This window comes from Chiloscyllium punctatum, chromosome 2, assembly GCF_047496795.1.
Source record: "Chiloscyllium punctatum isolate Juve2018m chromosome 2, sChiPun1.3, whole genome shotgun sequence".
NCBI lineage: Eukaryota > Metazoa > Chordata > Chondrichthyes > Orectolobiformes > Hemiscylliidae > Chiloscyllium > Chiloscyllium punctatum.
The window spans coordinates 147,177,477-147,197,898 of record NC_092740.1 but is presented as its reverse complement, the minus strand read 5'-3'; the positions used below and the strand labels follow the sequence as shown (position 1 = coordinate 147,197,898).

Below are 20,422 nucleotides of genomic sequence, written 5' to 3'. Positions count from 1 at the left end.
TGCCAGGTAATGACTATCACTAACAAAAGAGAATCTAACTGTCTATCTTTGATGTTCAACAGTATTTATCATCACTGAATCTCCATCATCCATATCCTCAGGTTTACCACTGTCTCGAAATATAACAGAATGAGTAATTTAAATACTGCAGTGAAAGAGAAGCTCAGAGGCTGTAAATTCCAGGCACCTAACACACCTCCTGACTCCCCACAGCCTGTTTACCATCGACAAAATACAAGTGTGGAGTTTGATGAAATATTCTCCCCGACTTGATGGATGAGATTCCAACAACACAAAGAAGCTCAACATTATCCAAAATGAAATAACCTGCTTGGCAGTGGTCAGGGTCTTTACCATTTATAAGATACACTACAAAACTTGTCAATGGCAAAGTCTTTTCCCTGGGGTTGTGGAGTCCAGAACTAGAGGGCATAGGTTTAGGGTGAGAGGGGAAAGATATAAAAGAGACTTAAGGGGCAACTTTTTCACACAGAGGGTGGTATAGGTAAGGAATGAGCTGCCAGAGGAAGTGGTGGAGGCTGGTAATTGCAACATTTAAGAGGCATTTGGATGGGTATATGAATAGAAAGGGTTTGGAGGGATATGGGCCGGGTCCTGGCAGGTGGAATAGATTGGGTTGGGATATCTAGTCAGCATGGACAGGTTGGACCGAAAGGTCTGTTTCCATGCTGTACATCTCTATGACTCTATGACAACATCTTTCAAATCCATGAACACTGCCACTTTGTAAGACATGGCCAACAGATGCACTGGAAAAGTACCATCTGCAAAGCTGCCTCCATATAATACATCATACTGACTTAGAACTATAACCACCCTTCCTTCACTGTCACTGGGTCAAAATCCTAGAATTCTCTCTCTATTGTATTTTGGGTGTACCTACACCATACTGACTACACCAGTTCAATAAGAGATCTCAGCATTACCATTTTAAGGACATTTCGGGGTAGGCAATAAAATGTTGGCCTTTCCAGAAACATGGTGAAAGTGAGGACCGCAGCTGCTGGAGATTAGAGTCGAGAGTGTGGTGCTGGAAAAGCACAGCAGGTCAGGCAGCATCTGAGGAGCAGGAAAATTGATGTTTCAGGCCAAAGCCCTTCATCAGGAACGTCCAGAAACACCCACATTCCATTAATAAATAAAAATGTCAACTTTGTCTACCTTGACACATCACTGATAACAGATCCAAATTGCTGTACCCTACTCCTGCCTCAAGCAATAGATACGATGTTACATCTACCTCAATTCTCAGCTAATAGACCCAATTTCAACTAATTCTCCCAAAAAGTAATAGGGCCAACTTCTGGCACCCCACCATCAAAGATAATAAACACAAACTAGTGCATCCCTTCCTGAAGGTATTAAATTTACATAATTGGCTTGAGATCAAACCATATTTTTAACCATGCATTTTGAATAAGAGTGAAACATTTTTCTTTCTAATGAGAATTCAATGAGAATTCAATGAAATTCAAATTAACCTATTTGCTTTTTACCCTGGTTCTAGAGCTGACTTTAACTAAATACCCTTTAATGTTAATCCCAAGCAAAACATTTTGTCGGTATCTGGTAGTTTATGTGATATGGGTTTTGAAATGTTTATCTACTCATCATAATCAAATCTGATTTTAAAAAATGAGACTAGTTAAGAGTCTCCGCAGAATTTACCTTCAGAGCTTGGTTAATAAACTACAATTTGCATATTTTCCACGGGTATCTGTCCCCGGACTACAGACTTTGCTTTCCCATAACTCTAATGCTGTCAATTTAATCCTCACCTGTATTTGTCATATCTATATGCGTGCAATGTTTCCTTCCACACTTAAAATGACATTCCTTTCACTGTTCTTCTCCATAGAGCAACATTCATTTTATACAGAACTTCCTTACTGGGGCAATGTATTTAATGTAAATACTTCACAATTTTATCCTTCTGTCCTCTTTTTCCAATTCATGGACTTTAACAACTGTTTTGTGGAGATTCATAAATTTGGTGCACAACCTACTTCTTATCATTTTAAAACTAGCTGCAATCCTACAGTGGTGTGCAGGGTACAGAAAACCTGGTGTTTTATTACAAGCAGGACACTCAACCATGAACAGTTTATTATTCTGCTGCTGTTCTGTAGCTTTCTTTAATCTTTTAATGCCATACAGCCTAATTAATGTAATGCCACCAGGAGTGAATCGAGAATTAATTGGGGCAAATTAAGAAACTTCAGATTCACGATAGACAATAATATATCCCAAGAATCACATTACTTTCTCCTCTTTTATGAAGTTTTATTGCCAGACTCAAAAACATGTGCATATATATGTACATAATGCACATGCATACTGTTGTGGGGATTTCAAGCACCATTCCAAAGGCAGGGGTGTATAGGATATTAAAGTTTATTTATGCCAATATAGGGAAGAGTCTTCAACAAAGATAAGTTTCTTGAAAAAGTTAAAAAAAATCACATAACACCAGGTTATGATCCAACAGGTCTATTTGGAAGCACTAGCTTTTGGAGCACTGCTCCTTCATCAGGCAGGAGCAGCGCTCCAAAAGCTAGTACTTCCAAATAAACCTGTTAGACTATAACCTGGTGCTGTGTGATTTTTAACTTTGTCCACCCCAGTCCAACACCGGCACCTCCAAATCTTGAAAATGTTGGTGACTCAGAAATTTATATCACAGTTTCAGGAAGCAGTGTCCCTCTTGTCTGACTACATTTTGTGTTTTCTCCTTTAGTTAGATTTTGTATTCCTTTTATAATCACATTTATCCTGTCCACAGAGAACACAGGATCCCAAGAGGGAGAAAACAGTTTAACATCATGAACTATGCTAATTCAGATACTTCAAATTCTGTCAACTCCTTACTTCCCACATCATACATACACGCATACTTATATATGCAAACACATGGACTGTACAAACATAGGCATTGTAGAGTGTAGATAATAGCATAAAATTATAAAGGGATGTTAATATGCTAAGTGAATAGAGCATAACTGTGGTAAATGGAGTTCAATATAAGCAAGTCTGAGGTTATCCATTTTGGACGAAAAAAAGATTGACCAAGGTACTTTCTAGATGGTAAGATGTTAAAAACAGTGTATGTCCAAAGAGACTTTGGCCTTCAGGTGAATGGTTCTTTAAAATGTCACAAACAGATGAAAAACATAATCAAGAACGCTAATGGGATGCTTGCCTTTACAGCTAGAGCACTAGAATGTAAGGATGCAGAAGTTCTGCTGCAGTTATCTCAAGTTAAACCCTATTTGGAGTACTAATGCAGATTTGGGCACTTAGGAAGAACCCAGTTGCCTTGGACGGAGTACAATATAGGTTTACAAGAATAATAACTGGACTTCAGGGGTTGTGTTAGGAAGAGAGATTAAACAAATTAGGCCTGTCTTCTCTAGAATTTAGGAGGTTAAGTGGTGGTCTGATTGAAGTCTTCAAGCTATTAACAGGAAAAGGCGGGGTAGATAAACTATTTTAACTGGTTGGGCTATTCTAGAGCTAGGGGACATAGTCTGAGAATTAGGGCCAAACCATTTAGGAGAGAAGTTAGGAAAGTTGGTGGATACTTGGAACTCTTTTTCACAAATGGCAGCAGATGCTAGATCAGCTATTAATTTTAAATCTGACATAGATAAATATTTGTAAAGCAAAGGTATTAAGGGCTATGGGCCAAAAGCAGGTAAATGGAGTTACCATGATCTCACTGAATGGTGGAACAGGCTCGAAGGGGTGAATGGCCTACTCCTGTTCCTAAGTAACTTGAATATGTCATCACAAGCATGGACACCTGCACACTTTCACATCACACACGTGTAACCACACAGCGGCATGTATACACAAACACATGAACATGTGCAAATACAGACAGAAGTACAAGTGTATACACACATGCATAGGTACACGGGCACACACACAAGTATGGAAATGTGCTAATATGCTGATGCCATATATTTATAGTCCATTAGCATACACACTGGTCATGATACTTATGGGAAAGCAGGGAGAGAGTGAAGCAGGAGTACAATATACCAAAAAACAAGTTTCCTCGGGTCCTACTTAAAAACAGGACCTGTTGGCATTTTGTGTCTCCACATCTCAGCCACTGCAGACAGTCCTTAGCAATCAGACCACACAGGAAGAGCAGAGGAAGGAAAGAGGAGTAGGAAAGATGGTGGTCGTTGAATGAATTTGGAGATCAGAATGATGCATGAAATCATAGAAATGAAGGTAAGATTGGAAGCTGTTGGCTGGGTTAGAGAGATGAGGCTGGAGTGATGAGATCAGAAACTGGCTGAGGAATGGGGAGTGCAGGAAATGAAACAGGTGACAGGAAAATCTGAAAGACTGGGGGAAGAGTTTGAAGTGAAGGTGTGAAAATATCAGAGAACCATGCTCAGAGATTGGAAAAACCAGTGTGTGGGATTGAAAAAGCCATATAGTGGGATCAGATATACTATGGAAAAGGGATTTGAATGGTTGGAGGTGAATTACGAAAGGCCAATGATGAGGACAGAAAAGCCAGGGGTCAGACTGGAGGAAATAAGGCAGGGTAGAGAGCAAAAGGATCTGGTGAATATTACAAATGTGAGGTAAAATCATGGCTGCTTAGGTGGGAGATATCCAACTGCAGTTTTAGGAGGAGTGTGTTTAGCAGCTGGATTATTGCAGGAGTGGTTTATAGATAGCCAGTCCTCATTTTTGGTGCAGGAAAACCTATCACTTTAGGTTAAGCATGAATAGATAAAATGTGTGACACAAAGCCTTATTAAAACATTTTATTGAGTGGCCCATCTCTTTCAAGTATTTTGGTCACCACTGTTCCTTCATGTTTCCATTAAAACTGGAAATAGATGGATTTCAAGCCTATTGGAATGAGCTTTAAAATGTTAACATTTTAATGTTTCACACAACCCAAACTTGAAGGATTTTTTTTTCTCTTTGCTTTGTAATAATAGAAAGGTGTTATCAACAAAAGTGTGATAAACAGAAAATGTGATGGGAAGGGTGTGTGACAATGGAAGGGCATGCTATGCCTAAACTTTTTTTATCGCATTATAGATATAAGCATATCTAAGTGGACTTATATTCTCCTTGAGACCAATTGACAAAAATGTACTGCAAAGCATTCCTGACATTAATAATTACTGATATCTCATGGGAGCAAATATTAAGTGCTAACATCAACTCTGCTCATTGATTGTGGAGGCTGGCATGTGTTAATTCTACTCTTGATGATTGAGGTGCACTTTGTAACGTAACAACGCTGATCAAATGACACTGTTTATTGGGCGGTGCAGTTTACAACACAAATTGAGATAGGACTTTGTTCATCAAGCCTTTGTCAAGGTTCCGCATGGTAGACTAATTCATAGAGTTAGATCACATGGGATTCATGGAGAGCTTGCCAATTGGAAACAAAATTGGCTTGATAGAGGAGACAGAGGGTAGTGGTGGAGGGTTGTTTTTCAGACTGGAAGCCTGTGACTCAGTGGTGTTACACAGGGGTTGGCACTGGGTCCATTTTTGTTTGTCATTTATAGAAACATTTTGTATGAGAATTTAGGAGGCATTGTTAGTAGATAGATTAGAGTGGTGCTGGAAAAGCACAGCAGTTCGGGCAACATCTGAGGAGCAGTAAAATCAACGTTTCGGGCAAAAGACCTTCATCAGGAATACAGGCAGAGAGCCTGAAGGGTGGAGAGATAAATGGCATTTATCCAACTGGCAAGCTCTCCATGAATCCCACGTGATCTAACTCTACGAATTAGTCTACCACGTGGAACCCTTCAGGCTCTCTGCCTGTATTCCTCATGAAGGGCTTTTGCCTGAAACGTCGATTTTATTGCTCCTCGGATGTTGCCCGAACTGCTGTGCTTTTCCAGCACCACTCTATCTAGACTCTGGTTTCCAGCATCTGCAGTTATTGTTTTTACCATTGTTAGTAGATATGCGGATAACACCAAAATTAATGGTATAGCGGACAGTGAAGAAGATTATCTAAGATTAAAAGAGATGTTGATCAGTTGGATCAATGGGCTGAGGAGTGCATGATGGAGTTTAATTTGGATAAATACGAGGTGCTGTGAACAAACAAGGGCAGGACTTATACAATTAATAGTAGGGTCTTGGGTAGTGTTGTAAAACAGAGACCTAGGGTTCTGGTACATAATTCTTTGAAATTTGCATCACATGTAGACTGGGTGGTTAAGAAGGCATTTAGCATGCTTGCCTTCATTGCTCAGTCCTTTGAATATCGGAGTTGGGATGCTATTTTTTGAGGCTGTGCAGAACGTTCGTGAGGCCTCTTCTGTGTACAATTCTGGTTGCCCTGCTACAAGAAAATATTATTAAATTGGAGAGGGTTCAGAAAAGATTTACCAGGATGTTGCCAGGAATGAAAAGTTTGAGTTATGAAGATAGGTTGGATAGGATGGGACTTTTGTCACTGAAATGTAGGAATTTGAAGGGTGACCTCATAGAGGTTTATAAAATCATGATGGCCATAGATAAGATGAATAGCAAGGGTCTTTTCCCAAGCGTGGAAGAGTTCAAAACTAGGAGGCATATTTTTAAGGTGAGTGGAGAAAGATTTAAAAAGGACATGAGGGGCAATGTTTTTACACAGAGAGTTGTTCATATGTGAAATGAACTGCCAGAGGAAGTGGTGGATGCAGGTACAGTTACATTTAAAAGACAGTTGGATAGGTACATTAATAGAAATTGTTTGGAGGGATATGGGTCAAAAGCAGGCAAGTGGGACTAGTTTGGTTTGGGAACATGGTAGGCATGAACTAGTTGGATTGAAGGGTCTGGTTCTATGCTGTTTGACTCGATGACTCCCTAAAACTTAAATGTAACATGTTACAGATTCAAACATTTCAGCTGTAAATTATGCTAAATAAAATACTACTTGCAGTGTTTATTTGAAAATTATAATCAGAAGAATTGGGTAAACTTTCAAAATGCTGTCAGTGGTGGAGAGGGCAGTCATGAAATTCACACAGGATTAATTGTATATATCCTTCAGAAAGGGCAAAGGATCCTAGATTAAAATATAAAAATATTTGATGAACAAATAGTCCCCATGACTTGTACTGTTCCTGTTTATTCCGAACAGCTGCCTATATACATCTAGCTATTTCCCATTCCATTGGCATCAATTACATAGGTGCCACTTAAACCTTATTAAGTAGGTCAGCTATTTTGGGTTGTTCAAGCCGCTGTTTGAGTGCAACTACCTGTCATTAAGTTCTTACAGGCAGCCCAAGTGAGACACAGTGGCATAACCTCCAAAACTCATGCTGCATTTACTATACCTGCTGGAATGGTGAAACTGACCAGTCTTCAGTGTGGAAGAATAAACAATTTAGAAGCCCAGGAATTATCTTGCAATTGCCTACAGCAAAATCTGACAGGAAACATGAGAAAAGTGAGGAGACTGCTGACAAAAGACAATTTCCAGATTCTTCTTTCAGAAAATGGTGTGGAGATCGGAGCTGAAATTCTAAAGCTGACAGTATTTAAAACAGATTAAGTTTAATTTCTCAATAGTCAAAATTAAAATGATTTAACCCGATTGAAACATGTTTCCACAAAGGGTCCTGTGTAAAAAGTGAGTCTGTACTATTTATTGACACCATACCTTAGCAAAGACAGTTTGACCCAGACAGTGATGCTTTGGGGGAAACACTCTTGTTACTCGTGGACGATAAGCATGACTGGAAAGGAACTTAGGTTCCATTGAGTTGTGCAACCTATCTTCAGCTGCTCTGTTTCCTGAAGTTTGAAATACACAACTTTCAGGATTAGATTGCCAAAGAGAGATTGGGCTTGAAGCAAGCAGTGCCTTGCAGGGAGCAGGTCAGAACACACCTACCCACAGATGTCCATCCCCCTATCTGCCTCCACACTGGGTATGATGAAAGCAATGAATCGGATCATAACAGAGCTGCAACTTTTCAATCCTTTCACATGAAAGGGAAAAAAATGAGAGTGTAAGGATGATAAAGGAATTTTAGCTCTGGGCCAATGTGTTGCACATAGCAGATCTGCAACTTTTACAACCTGGGATGAATAGCTGCCTCAAAATTACACGGGAAATGAGAAGTTGTGGCTTGTAGTCCATTACTTGAAGGGACTACTCCTCTGTTTCTGGCTGCACTTTTGTCTCACACTTACAATTTTGACTATATGCAGTAGTGGAGATTGGGCATATTGGGCTTCATCGATCTGCCCCAGGCGTTTCCAAGGGACATACATATGAACACATGAATTAGGAGCCGGAATAGATCATTCACCCTTTGTGCCTGCTCCATCATTAAATAAGTTCATGGCTGATCTGATTGTAACATTAAAACCACATTTCCATCTATCTATGAAAACCTTTCAGCCCCTTGCAGTTCACAGGTCTAAATGAGACAAAGCAAGCTCCAGTTGCTGCCACTCACTTCTGTACAGCTATCTCCATATCGAAGTGGCCCTGGAGAAGGTTCACACAGAGTGCATTCGAATTCCTGAGGCTTTTGACTCTTTGGCACTTCAGGAACTGAAGTGTAATTGCTGACACTGCAGTTAATGTTCTTTTTTTGATTTTATATACCCTTTGTTATGATTTGGGTATTTATTGTTTTTGTCCCTCTAAATGTAGGAGGAGTAATTTTGTTTATTGTTGTTATTATTGATGTTGTTAAAACTCTTATATGTGTTCATTGAAGAGCTTCTCAACATTTTCACAAAACTGAAACTGATGGAATAATTTGGACATTTTACCTGGGAGTGGCTTCGGTGGAAGCAGGAAATAGGTCAACTATCAAATACATCCGCCTTTATCAATCTCAGATTTAGGCTATTTAAATTCGGATTGAATTGACGAACAAACTGAGATGGGATTTTGTTTTATACAACATAAAAAGTAAAATAACTCCTATTCATATTCTGCAGACTTCTATTTTCACACCAACCAAAGGCTCTATTACTAACGTGAGAATCAACAGCACAATGACAACCCAGGAGGTGATAGCATTACTGCTACAAAAGTTTAAGGTATGTTCTCCAAGCAGCTTTTCAGTAGCTCTGTGAGCTAACATATTCACTGTCTCACTCCTATAAGCCTCACTATCCATTATTCCCACTGTCCCCCATTCTCACTCTCCCACTCCTGTTCCTTGCCCATTTCCAGATGCACAAATATTTCTCCAATTCTCCCTTCAATTTTCCATCACTTGCTGCAATCCATTCACACTGTCAACCCCCCCACCCCCCCCCATCAGTAGCCTTAAAGAATGATATCAAAACCAACTGTGCCTCTTCACTGTTTAGTTTCATTTTAGGTTGAAAGCTTGGTGCTAATGGTACTTGATATGCACTATTGAGGTCTCATAGTGTCTCATTATTGAACCATAACAAAAGAATAGACTATTGGGAAATGCTGGGAAACCCATCAGTGATAGTGGAAGGATAGCTGATTCACTACCACTATGGGATGGAACCAAAAGAGAAAGGCTAAATGGCCTCACCTGAGGGACAGGATGTACATGTATTTGGAAAGGCAAGGACTGATTCGGGATAGTCAACATAGCTTTGTGTGCGGGAAATCATGTCTCACAAACTTGATTGAGTTTTTTGAAGAAGTAACAAAGAGGATTGATGAGGGCAGAGTATTAGATGTGATCTATATGGACTTCAGTAAAGGATTCGACAAGGTTCCCCATGGGAGACTGATTAGCAAGGTTAGATCTCATGGAATACAGGGAGAACTAGCCATTTGGATACAGAACTGGCTCAAAGGTAGAAGACAGAGGGTGGTGGTGGAGGGTTGTTTTTCAGACTGGAGGCCTGTGACCAGCAGAATGCCACAAGGATCGGTGCTGGGTTCTCTACTTATTGTCATTGACATAAATTATTTGGATGCGAGCATTAGAGGTACAGTTCGTAAGTTTGCAGATGACACCAAAATTGGAGGTGTAGTGGACAGCGAAGAGGGTTACCTCAGATTACAACAGGATCTGAACCAGATGGGCCAATGGGCTGAGAAGTGGCAGATGGAGTTTAACTTAGATAAATGCGAGGTGCTGCATTTTGGGAAAGCAAATCTTAGCAGGACCTATACACTTAATGGTAAGGTCCTAGGGAGTGTTGCTGAACAAAGAGACCTTGGAGTGCAGGCTCATAGCTTCTTGAAAGTGGAGTCACAGGTAGATAGGATAGTGAAGAAAACGTTTGGTATGCTTTCCTTTATTGTTCAGAGTATTGAGTACAGGAGTTGGGAGATCATGTTGTGGCTATACAGGACATTGGTTAGGCCACTGTTGGAATATTGCGTGCAATTCTGGTCTCCTTCCTATCGGAAAGATGTTGCGAAACTTGAAAGGGTTCAGAAAAGATTTACAAGGATGTTGCCAGGGTTGGAGGATCTGAGCTACAGGGAGAGGCTGAACAGGCTGGGGCTGTTTTCCCTGGAACGTCGGAGGCTGAGGGGTGACCTCATAGAAGTTTACAAAATTATGAGGGGCATGGATAGGATTAACAGACAAAGTCTTTTCCATGGGGTCGGGGTGTCCAGAACTAGAGGCATAGATTTAGGGTGAGAGGGGAAAGATATAAAAGAGACTTAAGGGGCAACTTTTTCACACAGAGGGTGGTACGTGTATGGAATGAGCTGCCAGAGGATGTGGTGGAGGCTGGTACAATTGCAACATTTAAGAGGCATTTGGATGGGTATATGAATAGGAAGGGTTTGGAGGGATATGGGCCGGGTGCTGGCAGGTGGGACTAGAATGTGTTGGGATGTCTAGTTGGCGTGGACCGAAGAGTCTGTTTCCATGCTGTACATCTCTATGACTTTAATTTTACACAGAGGCTGCAGTGATTGTGGGGAGAGGGTCATTGATTATTGAAGGAGTGAGAAGATCTTTCATGGTTTATGACAGTCACTAGTCACTGGGAACAAGAATCAAATGCAAAAACACAATTGTCCCCCCAGTAACAGGAATGCAGGTTCACATTTTTCAATTCAGTCTTCAGGTCATGGTATAGATGATTGAATATCAGAGGTCTGAGGGGGAGGTTGACAGCTGGACATCAGAAATGTGGTGTGTAGGACAGCTGGATGTCAGAACACAGGTGGCAGATCTGAACATTGGAGATTAGAAGGGGAGTCAGGCATCAGATTGAAGATTGGGGCTGTGTCATGAATGAGTGAAGCCAGCTAATCAAGGAGTTAGATCATGGGATGTTTGACAAGTACCTTGGAAGGAAATGCTCTTGTTACTCATGAACAGCAAATTATTCTGTAAAGGAACCAAGGTCTCAATCAGCTGTGCACACTTCCCTTCAGTTGCACTGTTTTCTTGAACAGCCCAGCTCCCAAGACTAAAATGCCAAAGAGATTAGGGTTGAAGCAAGCAATGTCTTCCAGGGAGTAGATCAGTCACACAACTATTCATAGCCCTCCACCTCACATCTTCCTCCATTCACAATGGAAGTTAGCATTTTGGATATGTGTTGGGGTTCTGTTTTTAACCTTCACCCACCCTCTATTTTCTTCCACCATACCCAACCCGTGGAGCTAAAATTATTGCAAAATATTTCTGTGTCCTACAACAACACAAGAATTTTATCTCAAACAAACTTTAACATTTGTTCTTTACATTAACGTAATTAAAAAATACTTGTGTAAAGAAAAATATATAGCACAAAGCTTTAGCTGACACTGTTACAGGTCTAGTTAAAACCATCAGTTCTGAGAATAGGCTTTACCTTCAAGTCTTGAAGTTGAGTGTTATATAAAACATGAAAAAACAGTGGATGCATTTAACAATGTTGCAGTACTGTGAATTCTATATGTTGTTACAACACAGGGGAAACCCCTCTGCTAATTTAAATAGGACACACAGAGAAGCTCTGGATTAGTGGTGCTGGAAGAGCACAGCAGTTCAGGCAGCATCCAACGAGCAGCGAAATCAACGTTTCGGGCAAAAGCCCTTCATCAGGAATAAAGGATGAAGGGCTTTTGCCCGAAACGTTGATTTCGCTGCTCGTTGGATGCTGCCTGAACTGCTGTGCTCTTCCAGCACCACTAATCCAGTATTTGATTTTCAGCATCTGCAGTCATTGTTTTTACCACACATAGAAGCTCACCTAGCACCGAATCTGTTAAATTTTGAGGCAAAGAACTATCCCAGATTTCACTGTTTAAAGTAAAAATTAACATTTTTTTCTTTGAGTCCAACTAAGAACATTAAAACAACAGCTATTTACAACTCCTTTCTCTTAAACCTATCTTTTACCTCCCACTCTATAATACTGGTCTGATAAATGCCCTCTTACATTTACAGCAAATCAATTTCAAACCCAGTTGTCATCTTCGGATATCAAACTCACTCTGTAGAATTCTCTAGGTCAGCTTCGGCCTTCTGCTGCACAAATTTCTTATGGATAGGTACCTTTCAGACAGCTATTCAGCTGGCAGTCTTTATTCATGGGTGCTCTTTGCCATTCTCCCTCTAACTGTTCAAAATGTCCAGTTTTATACCCCAAAACATCAGGTCATTTCATTGGTTTAATGTAATCCCAAACAGTAAAATTCAAATTTGATTGGATTTTGGTCTCTGGCGCATAATTTAAACTGATTGGCCAAATTTGAATGTGTTTTTGTACCATGGCAACACAGTACCAGCTACTTGTGTCAACCAAATGTTACGTTTTTAAATTGTTCAGCACACTCTGTGCGTTCATTCAATCCTTGCTAGCTTCCTCTCTCTTGAAAGTACAGTACACACCTGCACCTTCATAACAATATTTTGTTTGAAGTCTTGTTGGTCATTATTGCAATTATTGAAACAAATGCTCCCATGGCATTTTGAGCAAATGTCAACACTACATAATCAGAATCAGAATGCGGATTTTTAATAGAAATTTGTGTTAGGAATTTATAACAGAAAAAATGAGCACAGAGTGACAGAAACGTGACATAGGATATCGGATACCACAGACAGAAATGTACCTGAAAGTATGAGATTTATAATATATTATAACTTATTTTGTGTTGACCTTTTTATTCCATAACAGATAGAAAATGATCCAAATGATTTTGCATTGTATGTCGTTCATGCAAATGAAGGTAAGGTATCCACCAAAAATCCCTTTTTGTTTTTGATTAATTTGACTTTAGGGTTCTGGTACCTGGATCAATAACGATCTCTTTGATTCTGGAACATCTAGGACCAACATGACGCTGTATTGCAAGTAACCTCTAGATCTGGAATAACACCATTGTACGAGTGTTGAACATACCTTAATCTATTCTGCTAAATCAATCAAAAACTAATTTGCTGAGTTGGGTTTCTTCTTTGTTTACCTTCCTTATAGTCCATTATTTATGGGACATCCTCCTCCAGCTAATGTAATAGATGGGAGGAAATACTATAGCATTTCTTTTGCTGGTCCTGGCCACAACTGACCTAGTCTCAGTTGATAATGATTAGAGATATGTCCTATGAGTTCTGGAGCAAAATGACAGAGCTCATGAAGGGCTGCTCTATGCATTATACAATGGTCTGGTGGGAGGAGATACAAGCACATATAAGGCTAAGGCTCAGGAATGATTGGACAAAGGGAGGTGAGAGCGCCATGGAAGTCAAATATTGAAAAATATTTGTTGGCAATTTTGCTTCAGCCCTGGTCCAAACAGTGCTGTGCAGAGGAGGCATAACATTTGGAGGTTGCTTATTTAGCACTACTCCTAAAGGTCTAATGACACAGTGTATAGTTTGTGCACAGGCTTCTAGCCTCCTTGACACATAACACTGATCCTACTGAACATTTCCAACAAATATGTTGGTGTCAGGTCCCTTTGCTGAATTTTTCAAGAAATGGGCCTGAAGCACGTAAGCAATCCAGGACTGTTCCATATCAGGTGAAAAGGAAGTCTAATCCGATGGGTTACAAGAGCTAATGTTTACAGTCTTTAAAATTAAAATTCCTCCCTTCTTTATGGCAGATCACCAAATGGCAGACCAAAAATGTTCTCCTGGTTGAAACATGTACATTTTATTCAAAGGTCAATTAATTAACTACTGAGATAAACTTTGTTTGTAACTCTCAAGTGCACAGGGTCTTGTAGCACAGTGGCAGTGTCCCTATTGTTAGGCCAGAAGGTTTGGGTTTGAGTATCATCTGTCCGGGAGGTTTATCATAACATGTCCAAACAGGTTGATGAGAATTTGTTTTGCTCTTAAGGTTCTCAGAAGCCAGAACTTGCACCTCAGTGAAATAACTGCATTTGATCTCATTCAAAGGATGTCATTCAATGATCTCAGTAAAAGCTGCAGTATAATCTTGAGTATCTGGATACGGTATTAACCTAAGGCCTCTGAATCAATTTTAATCCTAGCGTCAGGTCTGACTCAATTGATAACACTCTTGTCTCAGGCTCAAAATGTTCCGGTTTCAGTTCTTCAGTTCCAGGACTTGAGCACAATAACCAAGGTTTACACTCCACTGCAGTTAGAGACTGCTGCAGTGCTGGAGGTGTTGCCATTCCGATGAGACGTTAAATCAAGAGCACTATTTAAAGAAGAGCTATCTTCTGTGTCCGGGCCAACGTTTGTGTCAGTCAATATCATTAAAAACAGATGATCTGGTCATCATCATATTAATGTTCATGGGAGCTGTCCATGTGCAAACTGACCATTGAGTTTCTTATATTATAACACTGACTACACTTAAAAGGAATTTCATTGGCTGTGACACATTTTGAGATGTGTGATAAGTATGCAATGTGCTATATAAAGGCAATACTTTTCAACAGAAATTGGACAAGTGAGCAGTTCAAAGTGGACAGGCTTGTGTCATCTCAAATCTCAAACATTCTCCATGTTGACCTGTTGGATTTTGCAGGTGGTTGCAATGAGATCTAAAGCAAGAGGAAACCTCAAAAGATGGGGTCCTACTAACACCAGTAGTAGGACTCAATGCAGTTTTAACATAGGTTTGAATGGGAAAGCTGCGACAGTAGATCTGATTCTGTTCAGTGTGAAAGCAACTGGTGAGAACTTCCTCACTGAGCAGTTTAACAGGTTTGCAGACAAAAGAGGTCACTTAGACAGTGTTGGTTAAAAATTATATGTTCTCAAAACATCAACATATGTGTGCTCTTTGTAATTTTCGGAGTAGTGTGTTTCATGGCCCACAAGTGGTGGGACACATTTGCGTATTTAAATTAGTTTCTCATTGTACAATTTAGAATTTGATTTAAATTTAACAGACACCAATGCTTAGGAAACCTGGTAGTAGGAACAAGGCAGTATCTGATGGCTCAATGAGTTAAGTGACTTTTACATCAATCCATGGACCAGAAAAAGCAAGACTATTTCCTTGGCCCTCAACAAAACTTTCAATCTCCACATTTCTGATTTCAATCTCTTTCTACGCACCCATCCTCCTTTAGCCCCAAATACTCACTTCTGCTGTCTTTTTGATTGAATTACTAAATTCTGTCCCAGAGGTCCTTAACTGCAACCTCATGTCACCAGTTTTCTTACTCGGCAGCCAGTCAGCCTACTAATGTGGATTCTGCTATGCCGAAAGTGGAACAAAATAAAATGATTTGGAGGTACTGATGTTGGACTGGGTGTACAAAGTTAAAAATCACAAAACTCCAGGTTATAGTGCAAAATAAAATGGAGATCCTGCCATTAAATTCTTCAGGACCTAATTAATTGGCATATTTATGATAGTAAATGGCATATTCATGATATAAATGATAATGTCAGAGCATAATCTGACAATTTTTTAACATCTTTGTTACTTCTCAAACTGTAAATGTCTTTTACAGAAAAGAAAAGGCTTAAGGATACAGCGTTTCCATTGTGGGAAAGATTGCTTCATGGACCATCACGGAAAATCGTGAAAATATTTTTGATGGACAAGGATGCAGAAGAAATCAGCACTGATGTAAGTAAAATTTTAGAAACAAGCTCCCAAAATCTCTATAATATGTCAATGATTCCAAGTCTTTGTTCATGCTCTTATATTATTACCTCTGACAGGTAGCTCAGTATATCAAGTTTGAACTTCCTCTTTTAAAAACATTTCTTCAGAAACTAAATGAGGAGGAAGAGACAGTTATTGGAAAAATCAAACTCCGGTAAGACAGTGGGGATTATTCCATTGTAATGTTGCAATACTGTTACTATCTTCTCTGACTTATCAAACTAGACTTGGGGAAGAAAATTTTCAGTAATTGTAAACATTTCCATTACCATCAAGGATGATTTTTGTTGCATTCCAAGACTGCTTTTAAAAAATGTAAATGGAGTGATTAAGGGATGTGGAAGGGGCAGAGTGTTCTGATTGTAATGAGATCAGTGAGGTGGACCTTATAGAATATGAGTTCCCTGATTGGGGCTATTAATCTGGTCCAATCAGGGAACCCTGGCTGACAGATAAAAACAGGAGTGTCAGACTTCCTGTTCACTCCGACAGCTGGCTCTGAGGGAGTTGGAGGCCCTCCTGTTCTGCTTTTCAGAACGATGACATTATATGTGATGATTAGTCCTACTAGAAACTCAGAAACTTTGACTATATGTAGATAGGGGGTCAAATGCTATTGTCAGAATCCCAATCAGCAATATGTTAACCAGCAATGTCACTGTTAACCACCCCCCCACCAACTTGCCCATTAGCAGCACAATGGGTCAGTGGTTAGCACTGCTGCCTTACATCGCCAGGGACTGGGGTTCGATTCCCGCCTCGGGCAACTCTGTGTGTGGAGTTTGCCTATTCTTTCCGTGTCTGCGTGGGTTTCATTCTGGGGCTCTAGTTTCCTCCCACAATCCAAAGATGTGCAGGTCAGGTGAACTGGCCATGCTAAATTGCCCATAGTGTTAGGTGCATTAGTCAGGGGTAAATGTAGGGGAATGCGTCTAGGTGGATTACTCTTCAGAGGGTCGGTGTGGATTTGTTAGGCCGAAGGGGCTGTTTCCATACTGTAGGGAATCTAATCTACGGATAATACAGAGGGAGAGGTTTGCAAGACATGATTTTTGTTAGCTTAAAACGGATATTAGTAAAGAAGTAAAATTCAAATTGCCTAAAATCTACAGAAATCTGATAACACACTTTTAAACAAGACACCTTTCTAGCAATTCCATTTGAGTTAGAGATAGAGGAGCAGTATCAACTGCTGGAAGGAGCATTGGAGTACTGTTAGAGGGTGATTGACCAATGGGGAAAAAGGACTTGCAAGAATCCTTACTTTTCTGATAGAATCTACAATGCAGTATAACAACACTGCACCTTTCAGAACAGCAATACTTGGAGAGTCAACATTTCTCTTGGGATCCTTCATCTCTTCCAGAACTCTACATTTGTTCTAACTGTCAACATTTCATTTGGAAGTCTGCATTTCTCCAGGGAAACTATGTTTGTCTCGGAGGCTGCTTTTCTCCTGAGAAACTGTACTTGTCTGGTAGAGTTGCATTTGTCCAGGGAGCCTGGTCTAAATCTTTTGACAAGTTACTCATTTGCTACTCCAGTTAAATCATTAATGAACCTGTGGACCTTGGGGAAATTTTCCTTCAGTGGAAATTAAACTTCTAATGCCAATTTTATACTGCTTAGATTACTGCATAATTTCCTGTGACATTGAAAAGAGATGGCCATATTTCAGCAGATCTATTTGTCCCATACTTACATTGTACCTTTAATAGGGAATTTTTAAAAGCTTTTCATAGCATATATAAAGTCAGCTCAGAAGTGGAAGTCTAAGTAAATCAGTGTCAAACCACTCCACCACAGCAACCACAACAGTGCTAATACTTTCCTAATACTGTTCAGCCCTCTTTGATAATGATCACTTCACCTCTCAACAAATTCTTTTCCAATTCCAAAGGTGAGTATTGTTTGGGGTAAGGGTAAGTTTGGAGACTATGAGTTATGTCACACAGGTGAGCATTGTGGGGATCAGGGTTGTGAGCATTATTAAAGTTTGAGATGTGAGCATTGTTTTGGACGGGAGGGCTGCAGACTGCGGAGTGATGACTGACCCATTCAAAAACTCTGCATATCAAAATATAAAAGAGTTTGTCTTCAGTTCATGATGAAAAGTAGTGGTTTTTTTTGCGGGAGTTATGGTTCGCCACCAGTATTACCAATTCTGTATTTAAATTAGAACCAGGACTAGAGGGTCCAACGGCTCTGCTGTGCAAGGCCAAAAGCCTGGACTGCTGCACTTGTCCAGGAAGCTAATTTCATACAAGGATCCTGTTATTTTCAACTTTAACTGGCACTTACAAGCAAATAGCAAAGGCACTTGCCTGAAACCAACAGCACCTTCTTTAACAATGCAGACTGGAGGGTTGGATGACATCATTGATTTCACCTTTGAGTTGAACTGTAACCTGAGTGAGGAAACCACAGTGGGGTTTCTTTAACAAGTAAAATTCAAATGGGAAAGATATCAGGAAGTAGAAGAAGCCATTCAATACAATGGCCCAGACTTCCCAATATCCAGTTAATTGTTTCTGAAATGTAGATGGGAGTTTTGTTGTGGAGACCTACTGGATCAGAATCTCTCTGTGAGAAATACGGAGCTCTTCAGTTTTGTGAGAAAAAGAATGGATTGACAATCTGTGTGACTGCCATTCCTAGGAATCTTGGATAACTCAGGTTTTTGGAAGCTGTAAGTACAGGGCGACCCCTGTATCAGTGGAATCATTTTCCACGGTTTCAGTTACCCGCGGTTTGCTACGGCCCGAACATATTATAGGGAACCTTCCAGAACAAGGGACCAGGGACTACTAGGAAGGCAAATTTCCCATTTAAATGAATGGGTTCACTCCTATCCGTAGTTTCAGGCTTCCATGGTAGGTTTAGGAATGTATCTCCCATGGTATGGGGGGGAAGTACTGTATAAGAATGCTTCCCTGATCTCCAGAAAGTTTAGGCCACTCCCAATTGGACATTGTTTTTCTCTCCATTATCCCCGCCTTTCTGAATTTAAGTTCTGCTGATTCCCTAGTCCCTACAATTACCTGATATAAATAAGGTGCTTTAATTTATGTAGATCAGGAACTGCTTTGATTTCTTTCATTTTTTCAGGCAGAAGTTGGCTCAGCAGCAATTGGGGGCATATTTTTAAGTGACAGGTGAAAGATTTAAAAAGGACATGAAGGGTAACGTTTTTACCCTGAGTGTGGTTTGTACGTGGAATGAACTGCCAGAGAAAGTGGTGGATGCAGGTACAGTTACAATGTTTAAAATACACTTGGATTAGTTCATAAATAGAAAGATTTGAAGGGATATGGACCAAGTGCAGGCAGGTGGGACGAGTTTAGTTTGGGATTATGGTTGGCATGAACTGGTTGGACCGAAGGGTCTACTTCTATGTTGTATGACACTGTTTTGATCTCATTCCATTATGAAATGGTGGGATCCTTCTGAAACCAAAACAAACTGCACCAGTCATTAACAATCTTTCCTGAGGGTCTGATCTTTATTCTTGCTAAAATGAGAATTTAGACAGGTATTAACTTGATTCATTTATAAAACTAGAGAATGTCTATGCTGTTAATTTAATGCAAGAATTCTAACTGTGCTCTGTTTCAGGTACAAAGTGGAGAAAAAATCTTTGATCCAACTGTTGCACAAACGGATGATGGTGAGGGCAGAAACTTCCGTTTAAGAAGCATAACTGTCACCAAGAAATCAGATGCCTGCGTGAGATGATATGCAATTGGAATCAATTACAAAATGCATAAGTGCCTCATTTTAATGGAGATGTCACATTTTAAAATGATGGAAAGTTTATGGCACAGAAATAGACTTTACCCATCATGTCTGCACCAGGACTAGGACTATTTGTATTTAGTATTTCAATTATGAAACTATTGGCTCAGACTTTCCTCTGGACAAATACCCTCTTCTTTTGTAATGCTGGTATCTACAGCAGAAAAAGGGCATGGTGGGGTAAATCACTTATGACTTCAATTGCTCTGCCCTACTGAATTCAAGACTCATCACAATGTTCCTGCATTTAAGCCATTTTTCATGGACACCACTTTGTCCAGCAACTAGTAGGAGGTGATGGCTTGGCTCTAGAGTCATATTGATCATAATATATGTATTAATTGAATTAGACTTTGATTTTTTAAAAATGATGCTGCAAATGAAACTCAAGCAACAAACTTTATGTTTGGTTCCACGTCCATGAGTTGCTTTAAAATTCTTATCGACATTAAAGACTACGTATAAATCCAGGTTGTTGTAACTTACAGCAATGACTTTGCTTCAAAAATACATTATTACTTTTCTTAATAAACTTCCAAAAACTATCAAAGAGTCATAAACTGGTTACCATTTAGCTGCCTTCAGAGATAAAAATAAA

General features: G+C 39.8%; 1 protein-coding gene across 5 annotated transcripts in view; it reads left to right on the top strand.

The window, feature by feature from the left end:
• The window catches only part of rassf6 (Ras association domain family member 6), a 74,215-nt gene extending 53,793 nt beyond the window's left edge, over positions 1–20,422 (top strand). For 4 of the 5 annotated variants that reach the window (XM_072589967.1, XM_072589959.1, XM_072589986.1 and 1 more), the window contains 5 exons: positions 8,977–9,078; positions 13,105–13,156; positions 15,872–15,990; positions 16,086–16,183; positions 19,645–20,422. In XM_072589967.1, the coding sequence (XP_072446068.1) occupies positions 8,977–9,078; positions 13,105–13,156; positions 15,872–15,990; positions 16,086–16,183; positions 19,645–19,720 (447 nt within the window). In that variant the 3' untranslated portion in view covers positions 19,721–20,422. The remainder of the gene's footprint in view (positions 1–8,976; positions 9,079–13,104; positions 13,157–15,871; positions 15,991–16,085; positions 16,184–19,644) is intronic. The other variant, XM_072589996.1, reaches the window with a different exon arrangement.